A 19,215-nucleotide genomic window follows, 5' to 3' on the forward strand; every position below is an offset into this window, starting at 1 on the left:
TGTGGATATATCCTGATATGAAAATGGAAAATAGTTCATCTCTCCACTGGATTACCAGAAATTCCTTTCTCTCTCAAGTGACCGTTATCCTAAACTGTATCTGACAGTAAGTCATTGTAAAGGGAATCCATTTGTGTTGTGGTATTTAGGGTGGAGTTTGTTTCTGTCTTCACTGAAGTTAATCAGGAAATGCTGTTAAGCACTGAAGTGACTGTGTGGATTTTTGGTAGGGTTATAAATGAAAAATATGTAGCATTGAAACTCACTGGACTTGGAATATATGCATTATCAATATCGCACAGAAAGATCTTTAATATCTAGTTCACATTGTCAATTCGTGGTCAGGTATTTGCCCTAGGAGTTGTGGTCCTTAAGTAATGTAAGCATAGGATTTAGTTTGGAAGTAAAATAATTGCTAATTAAGTAGGCCGTGAACTTGGAAACAGTGGAGCGGGAGTTGGTTAAAAGAAGACAGATAAGTATGTCATAGTGAAGAATACAAATAGTATTTCAGTCTGCCAATTTAAATGAGAAATGTTACCTTCACTGTATCGGGTTTATGGTATTTTCCTATTTAGTGTAGACAGAATTGAACCTAAAAGATGGGAGAAGAGCTCTTGAATAAATTACTAATCTGTTATGTTTGGTATGTTATGTAAAGCTGAGGTTGCAGTAACATACTGTCTTTTTTTGGTCACTGGCAACCAGGGTGACAGTGGGGATTTTTGTAGACAACTCGGAGTGCAGCAATGTTTCTTGTCTTTGAACAGGTTTTAACATGAATACGTTGGTGGTTCCCAGGGTTGTATGTATGCATGCACAAACATAAATTAAGAGACTACAGCTGTTGGGCAATAGGTATAGAAGAACTTCGTTCTCTAGAAATTTAATCCAATTGTGTGTTGCCCTTTTTCTGCTGCTTTAACATTCCCACCCTGCCTGAGTAAGCACTGGAAACCATTACTGGTTATTGCGCGTCTTTGAAGGTCTTACCATTGGTTGCTGGATGAAGTGCTGAGCTTCCTGCTGTACTCCAAAGTGAGAGTGACGATAGAAGTCTGCATCCCACAGTGGTTAGCATTTAGCTCAGTTTTGATGAGGCGTCTAGCATCTATCTTTTCTGGAATGTAATAACTGAAAAAAGGTGTTACAAAGCCTTACGGACTTTCTCTTCATGATGCATTTAGAAGTGGGAAGAAACGGTGTGTTTACATCCTGTATTTGAGAAAAGTACTGAACAACATCAATGACAAAAAAGAGAACTCCATGAGCTAGTCAGCAGGGCAGCGATAGTGAGCTTCAGAGAGTTTCGCTGTCCAGAGACCAGTATTTGCTGCTTTTTGGGTGTGTGTGTTGTGCCAGTGAAAGTGCTCATGTGTGGTGCTCAGCTAGTACATTATTTATATTGCAGTGGTTTGCAGTATTATTGCATGTCTTTTTTACCTTGGCTTTTTTTGTTGGGCATTTTTTGTTTGGTTGTGGTTTTGTTTGCTTTGTTTTGGGTTGGGGTTTGGGGGGTTTTTTTCAGCAGAAGAGACTGGCAATGCAGATGTGTGCAATGATTTTATTGGCTTAAGTGGCAGAGACATTGTTGGATCAGGTGGTTATGGCTTCTTTAGATGAGGTGGGAAGGGTTTGTGTTTTAGTTTAGGGTTTTTTTGGCAGCTAGTACAGAAACAACAAAGGAGTAAATAGAAAAGAAATAAAAGGGGTGGAGAAAGTAAAGGAAAGAAGATGCTAATTGAAAGGCAGTATAATGGGAAATACCAAAACCCATTCAAACAAAAACTCATTCTACCAATGCGTTCTTTAAAATGCTAGGGAGAATTTATGTATCTATCAAAAGTCATCAAAGAAGTATCTGTGGATTGCTGTTTACTTGGATTGGTAATAATCATCTTTGATAAAGATTTTTTTGGTTCAGTTAATTTGTTAAAACTTATTTTGTGTATTTTTTTAAATGTAGGTGGCTCAATAGCTATATTGAATACTGTTTCTCGCATTCAGTTGCTTTATGTTATAGAAGAATGGTACAAGCTCTGCAAACTTTGGCAGTTACTACCAGTCCTGCTGTGCACACATATTGCATGCGTAGCTGATAAAGGATCCTAAAACCTCTCCTACGTTTAGAGAGTTGACACTCTTTGGCTTTCTTCCCTCACAAAAAAAAAAAAAAGTGTTCTTAGTTTTTTGGAGTAGTTAGACCATTTCTGTATTTCACTTGTCAGGAATAAGAGGTAAATTGGAAGATGCATTGTATGATTCCTGTTTAACAGCTGAAATTAAACAAAAGCCACACAAAGAGCTTGGTTGGTGAAGTAAGAGCCATAAAGAAACATAGAGTTTTTAAAAGGTTGTTTTAATTTACCTGAGCTTTTAGTTGCTGGTTGTCAACAAGTTTTCAGTGGTATTTTATCATTAATATTAATAGTACAGTATCAGGGTAGCTATTGAACTAGTGCTTACGTGGCTATCTATTGGAATCAATGCTATGAAGCATAAAAAGTCTGCAGGTGGAATGGCTATGTTTGGTGAGATCTTTTCCTGCTTGAAAATGAGGAGTGCTTTGCCAGTGACCTCCATGCTACAAGGAGGCCGCCTGACAAAGTTGATTTTCAGTGCTGTGTAGGCAGAGGTCAGCTTGCATGAAGAAGGGGACTGAGCAGATGGATGCCTTGGATCCTTGATTCTGGGTCACTTGGGCTATAAATTATACTGGAGGAGGGAAGAAGGAAAGGGGATCATTCAGCAGAAATTACAGCGCAGTACAGCAGAGTTTCTCCCAAGCCATGTCCTTTCCCACTTTAAAGCAAACACCCAGCATGCTCTCACCTTTGTGATAAATTGCAGAAGAGTGGAGTCGGGCTTTGCACTGGCAGTGGCTCCCTGATATAGCATGAACATGCTCCAAGACAGTTCCAGCCACTTTGATCTTGTTTTGTTCCCAGCAGGATTCTAGACTCTGAGCCAACATGTTAGAGCAGCATTTGATCCCAAGATGGCACTTGAAGACAAATCTGTTTACAGAAATACACTACAAGGCGTTCAAGGATCACAGTACATGCAGATAAACAGCTTACCCACCAAAGAAGTGGTAGCTTGCTCTGTTAATGTGTTAGGGTATGGGAGGGCATCTCGAAAGTCCTCGCTCAGCGGAATACGATGTGCATAGAAACATCAGTGCTTTGATTTATGACTCGGCAGTAGCCCGTGAATGTAACCACTTTAAATTATGGCAATCATTGTGGTCTAGCCCACAAAGAACTGGATTAAGAAGATTGATTTCTTTGTATTTACCCTCTCCCTGATAAAACTCCTATTTTTTGGCTTGAATCAGATTGAAATAGATCATATAAAGTTAAAGACTTTGTAGTCTGGTAAGAATCTATGCTATCGTTCAGTGGCATGAAGTGTTTTTCTAGATATGTTTAACCTGTAGCCATTGCAGTAATTATTTAGTCTTTGTTTATAACAGAAAGCCAGTTTAAATGACTTTTAGGAGGGTAGATATTTAACAAGCTCTTTACTCACAGCATGTATGAAAGGGCACACTTATTTATGTCAAATATGGAAAAAATGTTCCCAGCAGAGTATGAAACTAGGTGTACTAGATGTACTTTCACAAAAAAATTAAATTCTCTGTTAATCTAAACAGTGTGAAAAATGCTGTCTGAAATGCAGAAAAAAATAGATTATGGATTATAAAATTTTTGGTTTAAACAAAAATTAAGGCTATAGCTAATCAGTTTTTATAGTTCTGAAAAAGTGATACTGGAGAAATTCCATTGAAGGGAGAAAATAGAGCTTATCAGACTTTAATATGAATTAATCAAAGACATAAAGCCAAGGATTTTTCTTTCCAAAGGTGGAATTGTAAAGGAGAAATGAGAAATTTACTTCTGAAATGTTCAATATTTAATGTTCAGCATGATAAATTCATTGTGGTCATATTTCGTTGTTTCAGAGCATAAATTTGGCCTGTTGTTGCTACTCAGATTCCCCTAACTCCTTTGGAAAATCTGGGCCTGTCTTAATCTATGTGTGTAACAATGTCCGCTCAGTGCATTTGTCAGGAGACCTATGGGGCAGGAAGCAGAAGGTCTGGAAGATCAGACCTGAGAAGTACTAACAACTGTCTGCAGAGCAGTTTGCAAGAGATCTACTTGCACAGTGTAGGCAGGAGAAAATAAATAACTTCTTGGTAAAAGAAGAAAAAAACAACTTTCTTATTATTTATATATTTTTTCCCATGTGTGTTTGGAAAAACTTTAGTTCCTGATGGCAAAATAATTACATAGTTCGTACTAGTGATACTTAACTCATTTTCTTCTATTGTGTGTTCAGAATCTGGGCTCCACTGTTTTATCTGTGCTGCAGACAAAACACTGCCATTAATTAGACAGACTTATTTAGTGAACTGGGGATTGACTTGCAACTTGCAAATCCATAACTTTTTTCCATGTTTCTGTGAAAAAGTTTGATCAGAGAAAATTTTTGTCTCATTAGCTTAGTAGGTAGCTTAGGAATAAAGAACAATGACAGAATGAGAAGTGATATACTGAAATGATTTGTATTTGGGATAATCCTGTGCTGCTTTTCATGAAATAATACATTCAGCTTCTTTGTTGTTCTTGGACCTGTAAAAATCATCAATAAAATGAGATTGTTTCCATTTTTGTCATGTCTGTAGGTTTCTGGGCTTACCTCCAGGTATCAGTTGTGTGTTTCACATGGTTTGATAGCTTTGACAAATAAGTATCAAATCAGTTCAGTCCCAGAGCATCTTTTTTTATATTTAAATGTGCAGACTGATATAAACAACACATGTAAGACTGCCCTGAGCCTTTACAGCCAGAAAATACTTTATGACAAAGTGGCTAGCAATGCTGAATTGACCTGCTGTATTTCCAGCTTTCCTCTGACCACCTAGCTTCCTGTGCCAGGAATTCATCTTCTGGCAAAGTGTTCTCAGGTACAAGGAGGCAGACTTTCACTAGTGTATGTATTATTTTTCTTTGCTAAGAGCCAAATACTCGGGAGGATCTGTAATAAATTAATGTCGTTTTAAGCTGAAGACCAAGGTATACTGTGCTGTTGTCTGCTTTTATTGGAAGAGAGAGTAAGTGAAGAACGAACGTTTGTTCAGGGCTGAGCATGGACAATGGAACTAAGTCTGTCTGGTTTAGTTTGGCCACTAAATTCATCAAAGCTCCTGCATCCTCACCAGAATGGCTGCTGAATTAATCAAAGCCAGTCTTCTCCCACCCATAATAAGCTCTGATCTCTCTGCTCTAGTAACTTCAGTCTCCATGTTGGTGCCCTGTTCAGATCTACCTTGTGTGCTGGCTCTGGTTCTACACTCCGCACACGCTGCGGGGCCAGCTGGCTGGCCTGGTGTTACAGATAGCTCTGGGCTCATGCTGTGACCTGCTTTTCAGAAAGGGGAAACTGGTTTCGAGTGCTCCTCTATCCTGTTGTCAGCATTTGTTCAAATCATATGTTGCTGTATTTGAGACTTGGGCACCTTTGTCACACTTGCCTGAAATCAGACTCTAGGTTCCAAAGCCCTCCAGAGAGTGGGAGCGATGGACATGGACCCAGAGGGATTTGTGTTTAAGCTAGGGGACCCAGCAGTGCTTTGCAGCTCACGGGTCTGTGTGTTTTGAGTTACGATGTTCAACTTTACCGCACAGAGCATCCAAAATTCTTGGCAAATTCCACCTGAAATTCGAAACAGCTTAGCAATATTCATTAGCTCCAGTTTTTCATTGCAATGAATTAAAGCTATTTATCAAACAAAAGAAGCAGTTAGAATTCTTTCTACTTGAGCTTTTGATTCTCAAGAGATACAGTGCTGTTCTTCTGCAGGGATATCCCAATCTGCTGTTTGAACTTCGCTGTCTTACAACTATTCCAGTTCTTGGCAATTGTCAGGAGTGCCAGGAGGTACAAAACATTTTTTGTTATGCCAGCTGGAGAAGAGAGTGGGGTATTTGCACATGTGCATTTCAACAATCTGGTCTTTCTGACTGAAGTGCTGTCTAGATTGGAAGATAATTCGATTGCGTTTATCCACCCATAGGACTTACGCCAAATGCGTGCTGAGTGTCTGTGCTGGGCTAACTAATGCGTAGCTGTGCTGTGCCAGAAGGCTCAGCTATCACGGTCAGAGCCATTAGCAGCCAGTCCGATCAACTCCTGAAATACAAGAACCAGATTCTAGCTGAAATTATCTAACTAAGCCAAATACTCTAATCTGCAGGTTCAGTGGGAGTTGCATAGCTAAAATGTCACATGCTGTATTGGAAATGTATCCCTCCTGAAGACTACTAGTCCTGAATGCTGTTTGTTATTTCTGAATACTTGGTTTACAGCTGTTGCCAGTGAAGAGCATTTCCTGCTGTTACTGAGGTATGGTAGGAAATACGTTGGTAAAAATTCAAGCCATGCTTTTTCATTAGGGCAAGCCTTATAAGAGCTGAAGTTCTGAGGCTGCTGCTTAGAAACTTTAACCTTAGTTATGCCCTGCCTTCTTTAAAGAAAGAAATGAAGGATGTAGAAGTAAGAATGTGAAAAGACTTTCTGAAGTTCTCTATAGAAAATAATAACCACAAGTATGAATTATATGTGTGTTATTCTGCTGGTCAATTCCTATGTCATTCTGAACCACAAGAGTTCCCTTAAGGCGCTGTGTTTTCTAAAAAAGCATAGTAGATGTGCACCTGTGTATCCATTTAATATAGTTTCTCTACAGATGCAAGACATGCATGGTTCTTAGCTCCATTCCTCTGGTTTTTAGTGCTGTCCTTTAGCTTTTCCCCATTTCATTTCACTCGGTCTGCTTTTGTGCCAGGCCTTCTGTCCCTCCCCTTCAGAATTTTCAGGACAAACCTGAACAATGGTAAAATACCATTGAAAACTGCAGAATATTTACATTGACTTCAGTGGAACTGGCAATTCAGTCCTACCCTTTCAACTCAAGGGAAATTTCTGTGCAAGTTAAAAGAGAATGAGCTTATAATAGATTATTTTAATAGTACTTAATAAGATGTATTTGAGGTATATAATTATAAAGAATGACTAGGTAAAAAAAAATGGAAAGCTCTGCATTCTTTAACGTATCATGTCAATGTGTAGAGTAACTGTGTAAGTCCTTTTAGTTTAGCTCATTTACAGAATGATAGGAAACCTGCTCTTTTCCAGTTATTATTGGAATGGTTCTTACTTTCAGCAAATACTGTGCTGGCTTTTTGGTAACTTGTCTCTTACTTTCCCTCCAGAATAGAGGACTGTAATATACGGCTCGTAAAATACAATGACTGTGTTTAGGAGTGATGTCATTTCTTACAGGATTTTTTTACTCATTGCAGTCCATACTCTTTGATACAAATTGGGAATTGAAACACCTTTGGTGCAGAATTGTATTGTTGTGTCTTTAATTGTGGTTATTGAGATCCTGACACTAAGCAACATTTGCATATATAGCTAACAGCATACTATTAATGCCTCCACACTTTCCTTGCTTAACAAAGCCTATCATGGTAAAGAGGACTAAGCAGGTTTGTATTTGTGCTAAAGGCGTCATAAACATAACACTAACATAAAGATGAACCTCATCACCATTGTTTCCTCTTATTATTTCATTTGCTTTCTTGGTAAGTATTAGTATGTCTTACAATAAATGCTTTTAGAAACTAATTGTATGCTCCAGGTAAGCTATTTAGAGTCATATTTCAACATTTGGGAGTATTGCCTCTTACTCCCTGTGGGAAAGCATGGGAATCATGTAAGTGTTACTAATTCTGCACTTACGAATAATAATATTAGAAGTCATCAGTCACTCAAAAGCACCTGTTTGAAAAATGAGAAGCGGCTTTTTATTAGAGCAATTTTAAAAAACGGGAAGCAATCATAGAAAAAAAAACTGAAAATGAAACCCAAGATGCAATTCATCAGGAGTGCTTATACCTTGCAGTGGAAGAATTGCCGAAATGCTGAAATTCTGCTGTAGTTAACCTTTTTACTTGCATCATCTAATCCATTTCATGAACTCCCTATTTCAAAAGTTTTAGCCCATATGCAGACATATATTTACAGTCTTACTCTAGCAGCTGTGTGAGTAAAAGGATTTAAATAAATCCTCTGATTTGTCTCTGATTGATTAACACTACTGTTTATATCTATTTTCAAGAGGTTCCTGGTTAGAGTTTCAGCGTTGCACACTGTTCCCCAGTGGGATTGAGTATGATGTGTGGGAGAGCAGTAGTGACACTGAAGCACAATAAATGCCATGTAATCATGTATTTTGCAAATGTCATGTTATATATCACTGTATGCATGTTCCATAGTAACTTGTGTCTGCCAGAGTAGCAGAAGTTGAAGTGTGAGAACACTGTAGTCAGAGAGTGTGTTTGTTAATTTTTCTTCTCATCTCATCAAAAAGACATTACAAAAGAGGAAGGGTAGACTAGCTAATGGGGTTTTGTTTCAGTTGGCTGTTACTAATACCTGTCAGGGAAGACTGTACTGAAAAACGTGGGGAAATACTGCATCCGCTTCTGATAGAGGCTAAAGACGTGTGCCTTTTTGTAACATGCAGATTAAATCTGAAATTTGTTCGGAGATTTTCTCGAAGCTGTTGAGACTCTGAACTTGCTCTAGTGTCTGGGCCTATATAGATCGTACAGCTATACGATAAATCAGTGTTGTTTCTCAAAGCCTGTATTGTTTATTGCAGCAGTAGTTAATTGTTCTGCTTTGCTGCCCCAGCTTTTTCCTTGTGCTGATGCATCAACATGGCTTTTGGAGTCAGAAGCAAAAGAAGGAACAGGCATAAGTGAGTGAAGAGGAAGCTGCATCAGCAAGGAGAAATTAGAGAGTGACAGTTTAATGAATACTCCAAAAGGAAAATGACTGCTGCAGTGGCAGAAAATGAGCATTTCTGTTTGCAATGATTAACTGTAAAACCTTTACCTTTAAGCAAGTAAATAGTATTTTCTTTTTCCAGGTAGAAAAAAATCAGGAATTTTTTTGAAAGCTGTAGTGGGATTTGTTGCCTGAAATGATCTGCAAGAACAGGCACATGAGAAGCTCTGATTAAACTTCTTTGTCTGAGGACAATCTCAGAACTATCATGAAATAAAGAAATTATATTGACAGCAGTATTTTACTGTGAAACTTCACGTCTGCTGCTGCCTTAAAGATTTGGTAAGTTGATGTTGAGAGAGAAGAAAAGAGAATTACACAAACGAACGAAAATTGTCTTGCCATTGTAATTAAAACTTGGGAAATACCTGCCAAAGTGTAGCAAGTTCAGCAAAAGGCTGAGGCAGGATGAAGGCTGTGCATGCATCTGTGTTAAATTTGGCTAGTATTTGTGGCCATGGCTCTTTCAGGAAAGCAACAGATGTGTGTGAAACAATATTTTCAAATTTTTGTTTTGACACAATTAATTTTTTCACATTCAATGTACATTTTTCAGAGTCAGACCAAAGGTACTAAGGTTCTGACACCAAAGCAAAACATTGCATTTTGTGCCAAAGTAATATTATTTGGATTTTGGGGTTTGCCTGGTTTTATTTGCTAGGATTTGCCATCCAATACTGCGGTAGATAGTGTAGAAAGGGCAATCAGTTGTTTGGTTTTAGACTGTTTTTAACAGTGGGCTGCAGGGTAGCTTGGAATGGTAGTCAGAAAATCTGAAATGAAAAGTTAGGGGACAGCATGTCTCCTCCAGGCAACAAACCATTGGAAAAATTAACAATAATTGGTCTTCTGTGAATGCAGTGCTGCAATCACTGACACATCTCTGCACAGAATTCAGAACTAAAATGTAGATTAATCACAGAATACAGCTGGTGAATCACAAAAAGCCGTTGTAATTTAGCTTTATCAATTAATTAGTATTGGACTTGCTTGTAACATAGTCAAACACAAAAGAAAAATGTATCAAAACTAGAGGACATTTCCAGAGAAGCTAAAATATTTTAAAATACTGTCAGATTATTTTGGACCAAACCCAAGATTAAATGAAATAGATAAGACAGGAGGAGGATGAGGTCTTACATGTTAGTTATTTTAAGCATGTGCTTGGAAGCTACTGCAGTCCTGACATCTCAGCACTTGGTGCTTGCATGAAATCCAGAAAAGGAGATTGCCCAGAAACTGAAGTAGAACTGCCAATGCTGTTTGCCTTAAGCCTGCTGGATGCATTGTTGAAAAGCGGCCAAGCAAGATGAATGGCAAGATGCAAATGAACTCTGAAGGAATTGGATTCCAGCACACTCATCCAATATTAGTAATAAAGATTGTTTTGTGAAATCTATATATAATGTAGATCTGCAGTACAAAACTGCAGATTCAGAAAAGCTGGCTTATAATCAGTAAGAGAGGTTGAAGATAAATCTTCCATCAGCTCAGCTGATTTCTCATCCATCTGATATAACGTATTATTATGTAATCTGTTTCCATTCTAATATGAAAGATTACATGCCCAGCTTTTAAAATGATGTAAATTTACTAGATCACTTAAAAAAAAAAAAAAAAAAAAAAAAGATGGCTCTCATAATCATTAGGAAATAGATGCAGATGATGTCTGTTCCCTCGCAACTGAAACAACAGTAAATTAGACCTAAGACATCAGAGCAGGAATCTCTTGTATTGGCTTTTTTTGACTGTGTCACTGTGGAAGGATAAAACCTGCCGAAGTAGAACCTCAGTACAAACTTGGCAAAATTGGTTTAATACAATTCACTGTTTCAGATTTATTCTCATATGAAGCTGGATTTCTTTGATATGATATGATAGATCCCCAAGCAGAATATCAGAAAAACTCCTTGAGCAGGATTATGCTGAAGAACATCATGTTGATCTGAAGTCTACTGTTAGTATATTAGATAAGAAAGAAAGCTGCACAAGTTTTTCCTTGGAGAAAATAGAATACTTGAATTGTCATTTCCTTGTAATAGTATTGCAAATCTGGTATTTTTGTCTCCATTTTTATCTGCTCTGTACTATTAAAATATTTAAGCAATTGCTTGAATGCTATTGTTAGCAATAACACTATGTGTCATACATAATTGGCAACATTACAACTACTACTCAGTTCATGCAACAATATCTTTGGGAAATAAGCATGTGCCCAAGCTATTCAAAGCTGCAAGGACAAATGTTTGTTGGATTTCTAAAAAGCAGATTTTGAAGTTCCTGCTAGGTGAAAAAATGGTTAAGATTTGTAAGAATAGGGGTCTCTATTACACTATTTTGGCTGACTCTATAGAAAGACAGAACCAAAATTTCAGACGCTTCCCAGATCCAAATATGAAGAAGTATCTCAAATGTGGATACTTCTGCAGAACGTTCTGATTCCTAGGCTTTGAAAAAGGACTGGAAATACCACAGCATCTAGCTTACTTTTGGTTTCAGTCTGGATCTAAAAAACACATCAAAAGACATATTATGCTTTTGTATTGTGCTTGCCTCTGGTCCTCCCTGGACTGTGAAATAATGGAGGCATACACAGGGGTTTTTTGTCCTAAAGTTTGCATTAGAAAGTAGTATTCTGCCTTAGGGTTATGTAGGGTCATATGGTACTTCCCAGTGGAGAGTCCCACTCTGTGGTCTGGGTCCTTTCTGACACTGTTAAAGTGGCAAGTAATGACTTTGAACTTCCAGAATAGTTGAAAGTTCGGTAACGCTTTGTCACAGCTATGCACAGTTAGAAGATGCCCCAGTTTTGTCGTGGAAGACCTGTACGCTTACGCTGTCTTGGATGCCAGTGAAGAAACCAAATACGGTGCAAGAGATGATGTCCCACCTGCAGAGGTACTGTCTTCAGCTGGAGTGTATACAATCTGATCCTAATATAGGGCCCAGTCAGTGAACTGCTGACCATTTTCTAATATCCTCCGTTGGCTCGGGAATACAGGTTTTATAGGATCAGACTGTTAAAGATCATTTGATCCTTGCTGATCACGAGATTCTTAGCCCTACTAATATTTCATGTATTAAGCTCAGAGTCCTGTTGAAGCTTTGCCATGACCTCGACAGGAGTTTGAATTCAAAAAGTCAGAGGGAAATAATACATAATTCAGTTCACAAGAAGTGTGCCAAATTTCTCTTAAATATTCTGTAACTAAGGTGTGTTCTAATAATCAGCAAATATCTATGCTTTTGGAAAGGAGGTATTTCAGATAATCCGTTTGAACTAATGCATGTTTCTTTATTTTAAACATGTAGATTATTGAGTCTCTAGGCATCTGGCTTTTTTTCTCTTTATGCATCAGAGGTACTTTAAGTAGCGTAGTAACTGTATCCTATGACTTACAGTATTTCTAGATTGTGGTCAATATGCTCTTACTTTATTGACTTGAAATGTATTGCATATTCCATACTGCAAGGCTGACAGGCATGAAAGTGAGCTACATTTTTTAAAACTGAATAGTTAAAAAAAAAAAAGTGTCTGCAGTCTTCAGGTACATTTGGAGAGAGAGTTTTACAGTCTGTACACATTCAGAAGCAGGCAGTGGTTTTAGGGGTTAGGCTGGTGGTATGGCAGCTGGTCAGCAGGCTGTAAGCACGTGCTGGTCAGAGTCAACAGCCAGCATGATGCAGTCCATTTGTAGGATTTTTCCAACAAACCCCCACTCCCAAGTCTCTCTTACTGTTAGGTTCCCCACTGCCAAGACATGCGTGGGTTTTACCATGAAGCTGGCTGACTTACCTCTCAGGAGATTCCACTGAAGGGTATCTTTAGGGCTTAGTGGTATAAGATTTTTATTTTGTGAGGGTGGGTTGGGTTTTTTTGGTGGTAATACTGTAAATGAGATGGTGTAGTTCTAATAAGGAAATGCCCTATTTGAAACAGTTGAATGAAACTTTTAAAAACTGGAACACTAAAACTTACCTTAGTTGTTAAATTAGCTACAGCTGACTGATTTATGCCAGAACAACTGGGTTAGCAAGTGGTAAGGAGCAATGCATTTTTGCATGTGTGTGATTCTTAGTTTACTGTTACATACAAATGTTTGATGGAAGGTTTTGATACATGCTGGATGATGTTTTCCACAACAATAATACTGGGGTCTTTTTACTTGTAGCCTAGCTTTGACTATACTAAGTTCACATCTTCATGTATTTTTCTAGTTCTGAGTGTTGCAAACTTTTTTGTAGGTTTTGGGTTTTTTAAAAAATTCACCGGAGAGTATGAAGTAGTTGCTGACATTCAGGAGCTGGAGCATGTTGGGAGTTAGAAGTGAGGAAGTTGGCAAGATTGAAAAAGGCAATAAAAGGGAACTGTAGTAATGGAATTGTCTTTAGTGTGGAGAAAAGGATTTCTTTATTTTCTGGTTGCAGTGACGTAGTTTAAATTCGGATTACAAAAACTACTCTTATAAACCACCAAACATAACTTCTAACTGGAAATACTGACCTTGAAAGTGGATGCGAGTTCGTTGTCTGTGGAACTTCACTCCGTTGCACCACTGCATCAGCTACCTTTGATTTAAATTATCTTTTGCTATTTTTGTCTGAGTGATAGGGGAGACTGTGTAGAATTTTTACACAGGAAGACAGGAGCTGCAAAAGATCTTTAAAAGGAGAGCTGTAAGCTCAACAGTAGGAAATTAATGAATACTCTTCAGACACTTGAAATACAAGTCTTACTGTATGGCCTGTTGAGATTTTGCCATAGAATTGTAGCCGAAGCAGAAGTGTTCATGAGAATTTGTGTCCTGAAATATTCCATATCTCTAGTGCAAATCGTTACTCAAGGCCATTGCAAACAACACAGTTTTAGTTAAGGAGCTGATCCCAGGATGAAAGATAGATGAAATCAGCTACAGACTGTATGAGGAATTCGTCATGAGGAATTAGTGGTAAAGCTTTTCATAATCTTTCAGGCTTTGGCTAAAAATATTAGCACCATAAAAATTCTTCAGGGGGTAGCATTGAGGTGATAGCTGCAGAGTGATCAAAACGTAAAAGGGGCACATTTTCCCTTTTTATGAGGAGGCCTCTTTCAGACCTATCATACAATGGATTTGAAATGAAAGTTTAATGGTCTCTTAGTTTCTCAGACAGCCATCTTTCTACAGCTTCATTATTAACAACAATTTAATCTTAGCCAGCTCTCTCTTTTCTGAGCTCTTGATAATTCATTTATTTTATTTGTTTAGCAGCAATAGAAGAAAAAACACTCAGATCATAAAGTTAAGAAAGTGTTCCATATTAAAAAACAATGTAAAGGCAGTCTCCAGTAAATTTTGCAGAAGTGTTTACTTCACAATTGTTAGAACTAAAATGTAACAGGTGTGAATAGCATGTAAATAGTGGGAATGGATTTCATCTTTAACCTACATGCAACAGCATGTGAGCTGTAAGTTTTCCTTTCAGCACTATATGAGTAGTGATGATGCCATTTTCATGGCTGATGTTATAGAACTTATATAAGTTAATGTTCACGTTATAGAGACTGTTTTGTTAATGTGTCGGAAAAGGGGATCTCAAAAGCCAGTGGATGTGTGATAGCTCTTGGGAAAATAAACATGTAGCATTAAGTAAAATAAAATTTCAAAATGTGTGAATACATTCTTACAGGGTCTGATCGAGAGCCGTTAATGTCACTTAATTTTTTTACTTCAGTTGTAAGCCAAATGTACCAGGTTCTTGATTATGCCAGCTGTTTTAGTGCTCTTTTGGGAATGATGCAGACTGACTTTGCTTTCCTTCAGAAGTCCAAAATGTGTGAAGTTCTCCACTGTGACTCATGCCTTCTGAGTTTGTGTGCAGCTCTCTCTAGCCACTCATCCACCAAGTATTTTGCATAGCGAGAAGTAAAAGTCTGAAAATTCATGAATCGGGGGTCTTCAGAGGGACAAGTGGTCCAGCGGCAGTCCTGTGTATTTCCTTGAAAGTAAAGACTGTCAACAATGTAGGCTTCTTTCTCACAGGTTCAGCACTGGTGGTAAGCAGCTGCTTTAATCCTTAACCTTCCTGCATCTTACACTTTGTCCAGAATGATGAAAAAAATATTCTCTTTACAGTATAGAAAGAATGGAATGCAATAATATAAAGTCTTTTAAATTAATGTAGCTACTTTTATACCCATTCTGTTCAGTTACTACCTTATTTTCCTTTTAATGAAAAACAGATCCGATTCTGTTAAAAATTTATCTTGCACAAACTGGGATACTAATAATAAAGACTAGTTTAAATTTTAAATTTACAGATTTCACACATGTTCTCATATCATTTGTTACCCCACTTTGAAAAAGTAGGTTGCTGAGTCCTTAGCCTCTCTAGAGGTGTGACTATATTTAGGTTTAGTGCAGGGATGATTAATAAAGCCCATACAACTGCAACTCAAATAATAATTAGTAGTTAGATAATATATTAGTATTGCATACCTCTGTTTCTGCATGTATTGTAAGGGAAACTAATGCAAGCTGACTTGAAATCACAAACATAAGTGAAAATTCTAGTTGGTTGATGCCTGAAGACTGATGAAGTCACCCACTTTGTCAAACGAACCATTGCTTTTTCATTAGTGAATAACAACTGTAAGGACTTACAACAGATTGAAGTACATGATGGTATCTAAGCACTATTTACAAAATTTAGCAAAAACCACAATGAAGTAGTCTTTTATGAGGAATTTCATCAATATTAAGTAAATTAAAAGTAGTTCGTTACTCAGCAGCAGCCACTCCCGTAGGGGAAAAAGACTTTGAACCTTGCCACTTACCAAGGCAAGGACACTGGCAGTGTCACTGTCCCTTCACCCGGTATGTTCTCCTCTGAGTTCTTCTGCACTGGATTGTCTTTAAGTCTGGATATCAGCTCAGTCTTCTACTAGGGTTGCAGAACTTGCTCTGTGGATCAAGGTGGTGATGTGTCCAGTTCTCTGTATTTTGTAGTGACCAACAGTAAGGTGTTTCATAAGGTATTGTAAGAGTATGCAGTTGGCTAATACAAAATATTTGGTTCAAGTTATAGGTCTTAGCCTAATATACGTAAGATATTATGAAGTTCAAACCTTAAATATCAGGATATTCCTTTGCAGCTATTTGCTTTTATTAACCAAAAAAACAATCTACCCGTTTAATCCCGTCTTGAATGTTTTTAAAGTGTTCTCCTCAATGGCTTCTTGATGGATTGAAGCTGATAGGCCTATAGACACATGTTGTGTGACAATTATTCTTTTTTAATTTACAAACCTTGTTTTTTTCATTGCTTTCCCCCCCTTTTATTTAATTGGAGCAATTTATTTTTAATCTATATATCTATATTTGTCTGCATTTTTATCTGCATGTATGGAATTTTCTCAGTACAGGAGGTTTTCTTTCAACAAGTGGGTACTCAAAGAAGAGTAATGCAGTGATTGACACGGTTTCTGAAATATGGCGATACTATTACACTTAAAATCACTAGTTTATGTAAAAGAACAGTGATATTTTCAGTGTGGTTCTTCTTTGCTGTCTTTTTTTTATCTTAACATAATGCGCCTTTACATTGACATTTTGTGACCAGCGCTCACCACACAGTCACACTGATGTTCTTCACTGAGCGGCCTGCAGCAAAAGCAGAAAGACAACTTCTGTGGATTAATTCAGTTGATTCAAATGTCTGGAATATGTAAGAACAATTAAAGTTTCTTCTCTAATGTGTATTACTTTGGAATTAATGGCATAAATTTAATTTCCCATCATTTAGACCATGCGTGTAGGCTTTTAAAGTTTTTCCCAGCAGCATAAATAGTTGTCTATAATGCTGAGAGCATTTTAGCTGGCTATCACAGCTGTTGTGACAGGACAAAGAAGAAACAGTCTCTGGAATAACTGGGTCCTCAACCCTAAGTTTTTATAAGTTCAAAGATCATACCTTGAATTGGCATTAAAAGTAAATTGCCAAGCAATATACAGCCAAGGATATTAGTATGTTTTGTTGTCTGTTTTAGCATCTGTATTTAAAAGCAAATTTTTTTGGTAATAAAATTGAAAATCTTTGAGCCTTTAGAGAAAGGGTCATGTCTTTGCTTTGTACTTAAACTATGTCTGATGTGGTTTCAGCATCAAGATATTACTGTATTTTAAAATACATAACTAATACTGCATAAAATTATGCACATGCATGTTGCAGGAGTGTCTGACCTTCAGGACTTAAAATTATAGTCACATGGACAGATATAGGAAGTAGGAACAAGAAGCAACAGAGGCATCTAGAAATCAGTGACTTGCCCGTGATGACAAAGGGAATGCACTACACAACTGGATATTGAATCCGTATTTTATCCTTCCCTGGCTATTATCTGATTTGCAAAGTCAATTTTCCTTAGGCAAGAGATCTTAGTGGCATTTTCAGAGAGCCTGTCATTCCAAGCAGTCCTGCAGATCAGGGCTCTGCAGATCTTCTGGCAAAAAAATTCGTGTTCTGAAAAGGAAATGGAGGGAGTAGCCAAGTGGCTTCATGAAGAAGAACTGGAATATTTGGCAACCCAGGATACTCACGTGTCCCTGAATTGTTTGGTACTGCTGCATTGTATAATGTACTGATTTTCTGTATCTGCGTCTGTGTTTTGTTATGTCTATATCACAAAACAGTCAATTCAATGGGAAGAAGGTGGAGAAAAAACACTTTCTCAATGTCCACGTGTGTTCAGTGTATGCCGCTGGCTGGCTGAGAGTCACATGACAACCTGTGAGAAACTGCTGGAAAAGGTTTCCAAGCTATCTTTGATTTTTCTTTCTTTTCTTGCAGCATAAACATACCAGGTATTTAGACAAAGTTTTCTAAGCTTGGTTTTTTTTTCACAACTACTAATATAACTCTGTTCTTTTCAACAGCCACACAGCTTTGTCCCCAGGCATCAGAGAACACCCATCAGTGTCATGCACCTTTGGGGATATCAGTGGGCACCAGTATGTGAAGATGATTTCCACTGATCAAAGTCCTTGTGTTTCTGTCCCCGTCCTCTACAGCACTGCGAAGTCGATCGGGACGGTCCATCATCAATGGAAACTGGGCAATTGATCGACCTGGGAGATATGAAGGTGGTGGGACAATGTTCACTTATAAACGCCCGAATGAAATCTCCAGCACTGCAGGAGAGTCGTTTTTAGCTGATGGTCCAACAAATGAAGTCCTTGATGTCTATGTAAGTTTCTTATATTTAGATTAATCTTTCTGATGGAAAAAAATGTTCAGTTCATTGGGAACACGCAACACCAAAGTTGTGTTCAGTACCAATACTTTGTTACTGTTTTGTTTCTTTAATTTTGAAACATTATCTTTGATATTTTACTCTTGCTTGGTGTTGCTCCCCTCTTGCTCCAGATAATAGGAAATCTAAATAATGATGATCCTTTTTCTCTCAGGCTTTACTGATCCTAGTAAAATCAATTTTATTTGTTCAGTAAAACAGAGATAAACCATACAAATGTCCGGGGTTTTTTTGTGAACTGGATTTTCTCTGGATACTTTCCTACTCAAGCAAATTTGGTGTAGTTTAATTTTACGGTGAACTGAAGCAAATACCTAAATCAGACAAGGCCTCTCACAGAGTGATACCATCTCAGTTTTCTTTAAAAGAAACATAAGTCCAAAAAACTATAGAATGAGGGATTTGAAGCAGGGCAGTTTTAATACAAAGCTGTACTAGGAGACTGTAGTTAACAGCCATTTGAGAAAGGAAGAGAAAAGACAAATTGTGGCTAAGAGGGGGGAATCATGTTGAAAAAGCTATTTACTTCTGATGGGCTAGGTTTTTACTGCATCATATTGAAATAAAAAATATAACTGGAATTGGATACAACTTACTCAAAGATAAATGGTGTGTTCAGAGATTATACACTGTCACATGGTAACATCCATTCACTGAAAAAAATTGATTATCTGGTGATATGGTTATTTCATCCAGCTATGACTTTTTTGCCATAAGTGCAATATGGGGTGGAAAAGTGAGTGTGCTGGGTTGTGTCATAGAAATATGAATAGTAAATATCCTGATTACTCAGCTGGGAAAAGTTACATGTTGACAAAGTTATTCCCCATCTGCTATATGGTGTCTTAATAAAGTAATGTAATAATTAGGCAAACATTACTTCTTTTTGGATAATTTCTGATTGATTGCAGTGTAAGACTGGCAAAAGTCTGGAGGATTAAACGGTTGGGGTCCTAGATTCTGCAATGCAAACTCCTTGTTTTTAAAATTTACGTGTC

At 37.6% G+C, this 19,215-nt stretch overlaps 1 protein-coding gene across 2 annotated transcripts in view; it reads left to right on the forward strand.

Moving 5' to 3' along the window:
* THSD4 (thrombospondin type 1 domain containing 4) overlaps positions 1 to 19,215 on the forward strand; it is a 346,319-nt gene that overhangs the window by 286,612 nt on the left and 40,492 nt on the right. For both annotated transcript variants that reach the window (XM_075431701.1, XM_009935778.2), the window contains one exon: positions 17,976 to 18,151. In XM_075431701.1, coding sequence (XP_075287816.1) covers positions 17,976 to 18,151 — 176 coding nt within the window. The remainder of the gene's footprint in view (positions 1 to 17,975; positions 18,152 to 19,215) is intronic.

The sequence above is a fragment of the Opisthocomus hoazin genome, chromosome 10, assembly GCF_030867145.1.
Source record: "Opisthocomus hoazin isolate bOpiHoa1 chromosome 10, bOpiHoa1.hap1, whole genome shotgun sequence".
Lineage (NCBI taxonomy): Eukaryota > Metazoa > Chordata > Aves > Opisthocomiformes > Opisthocomidae > Opisthocomus > Opisthocomus hoazin.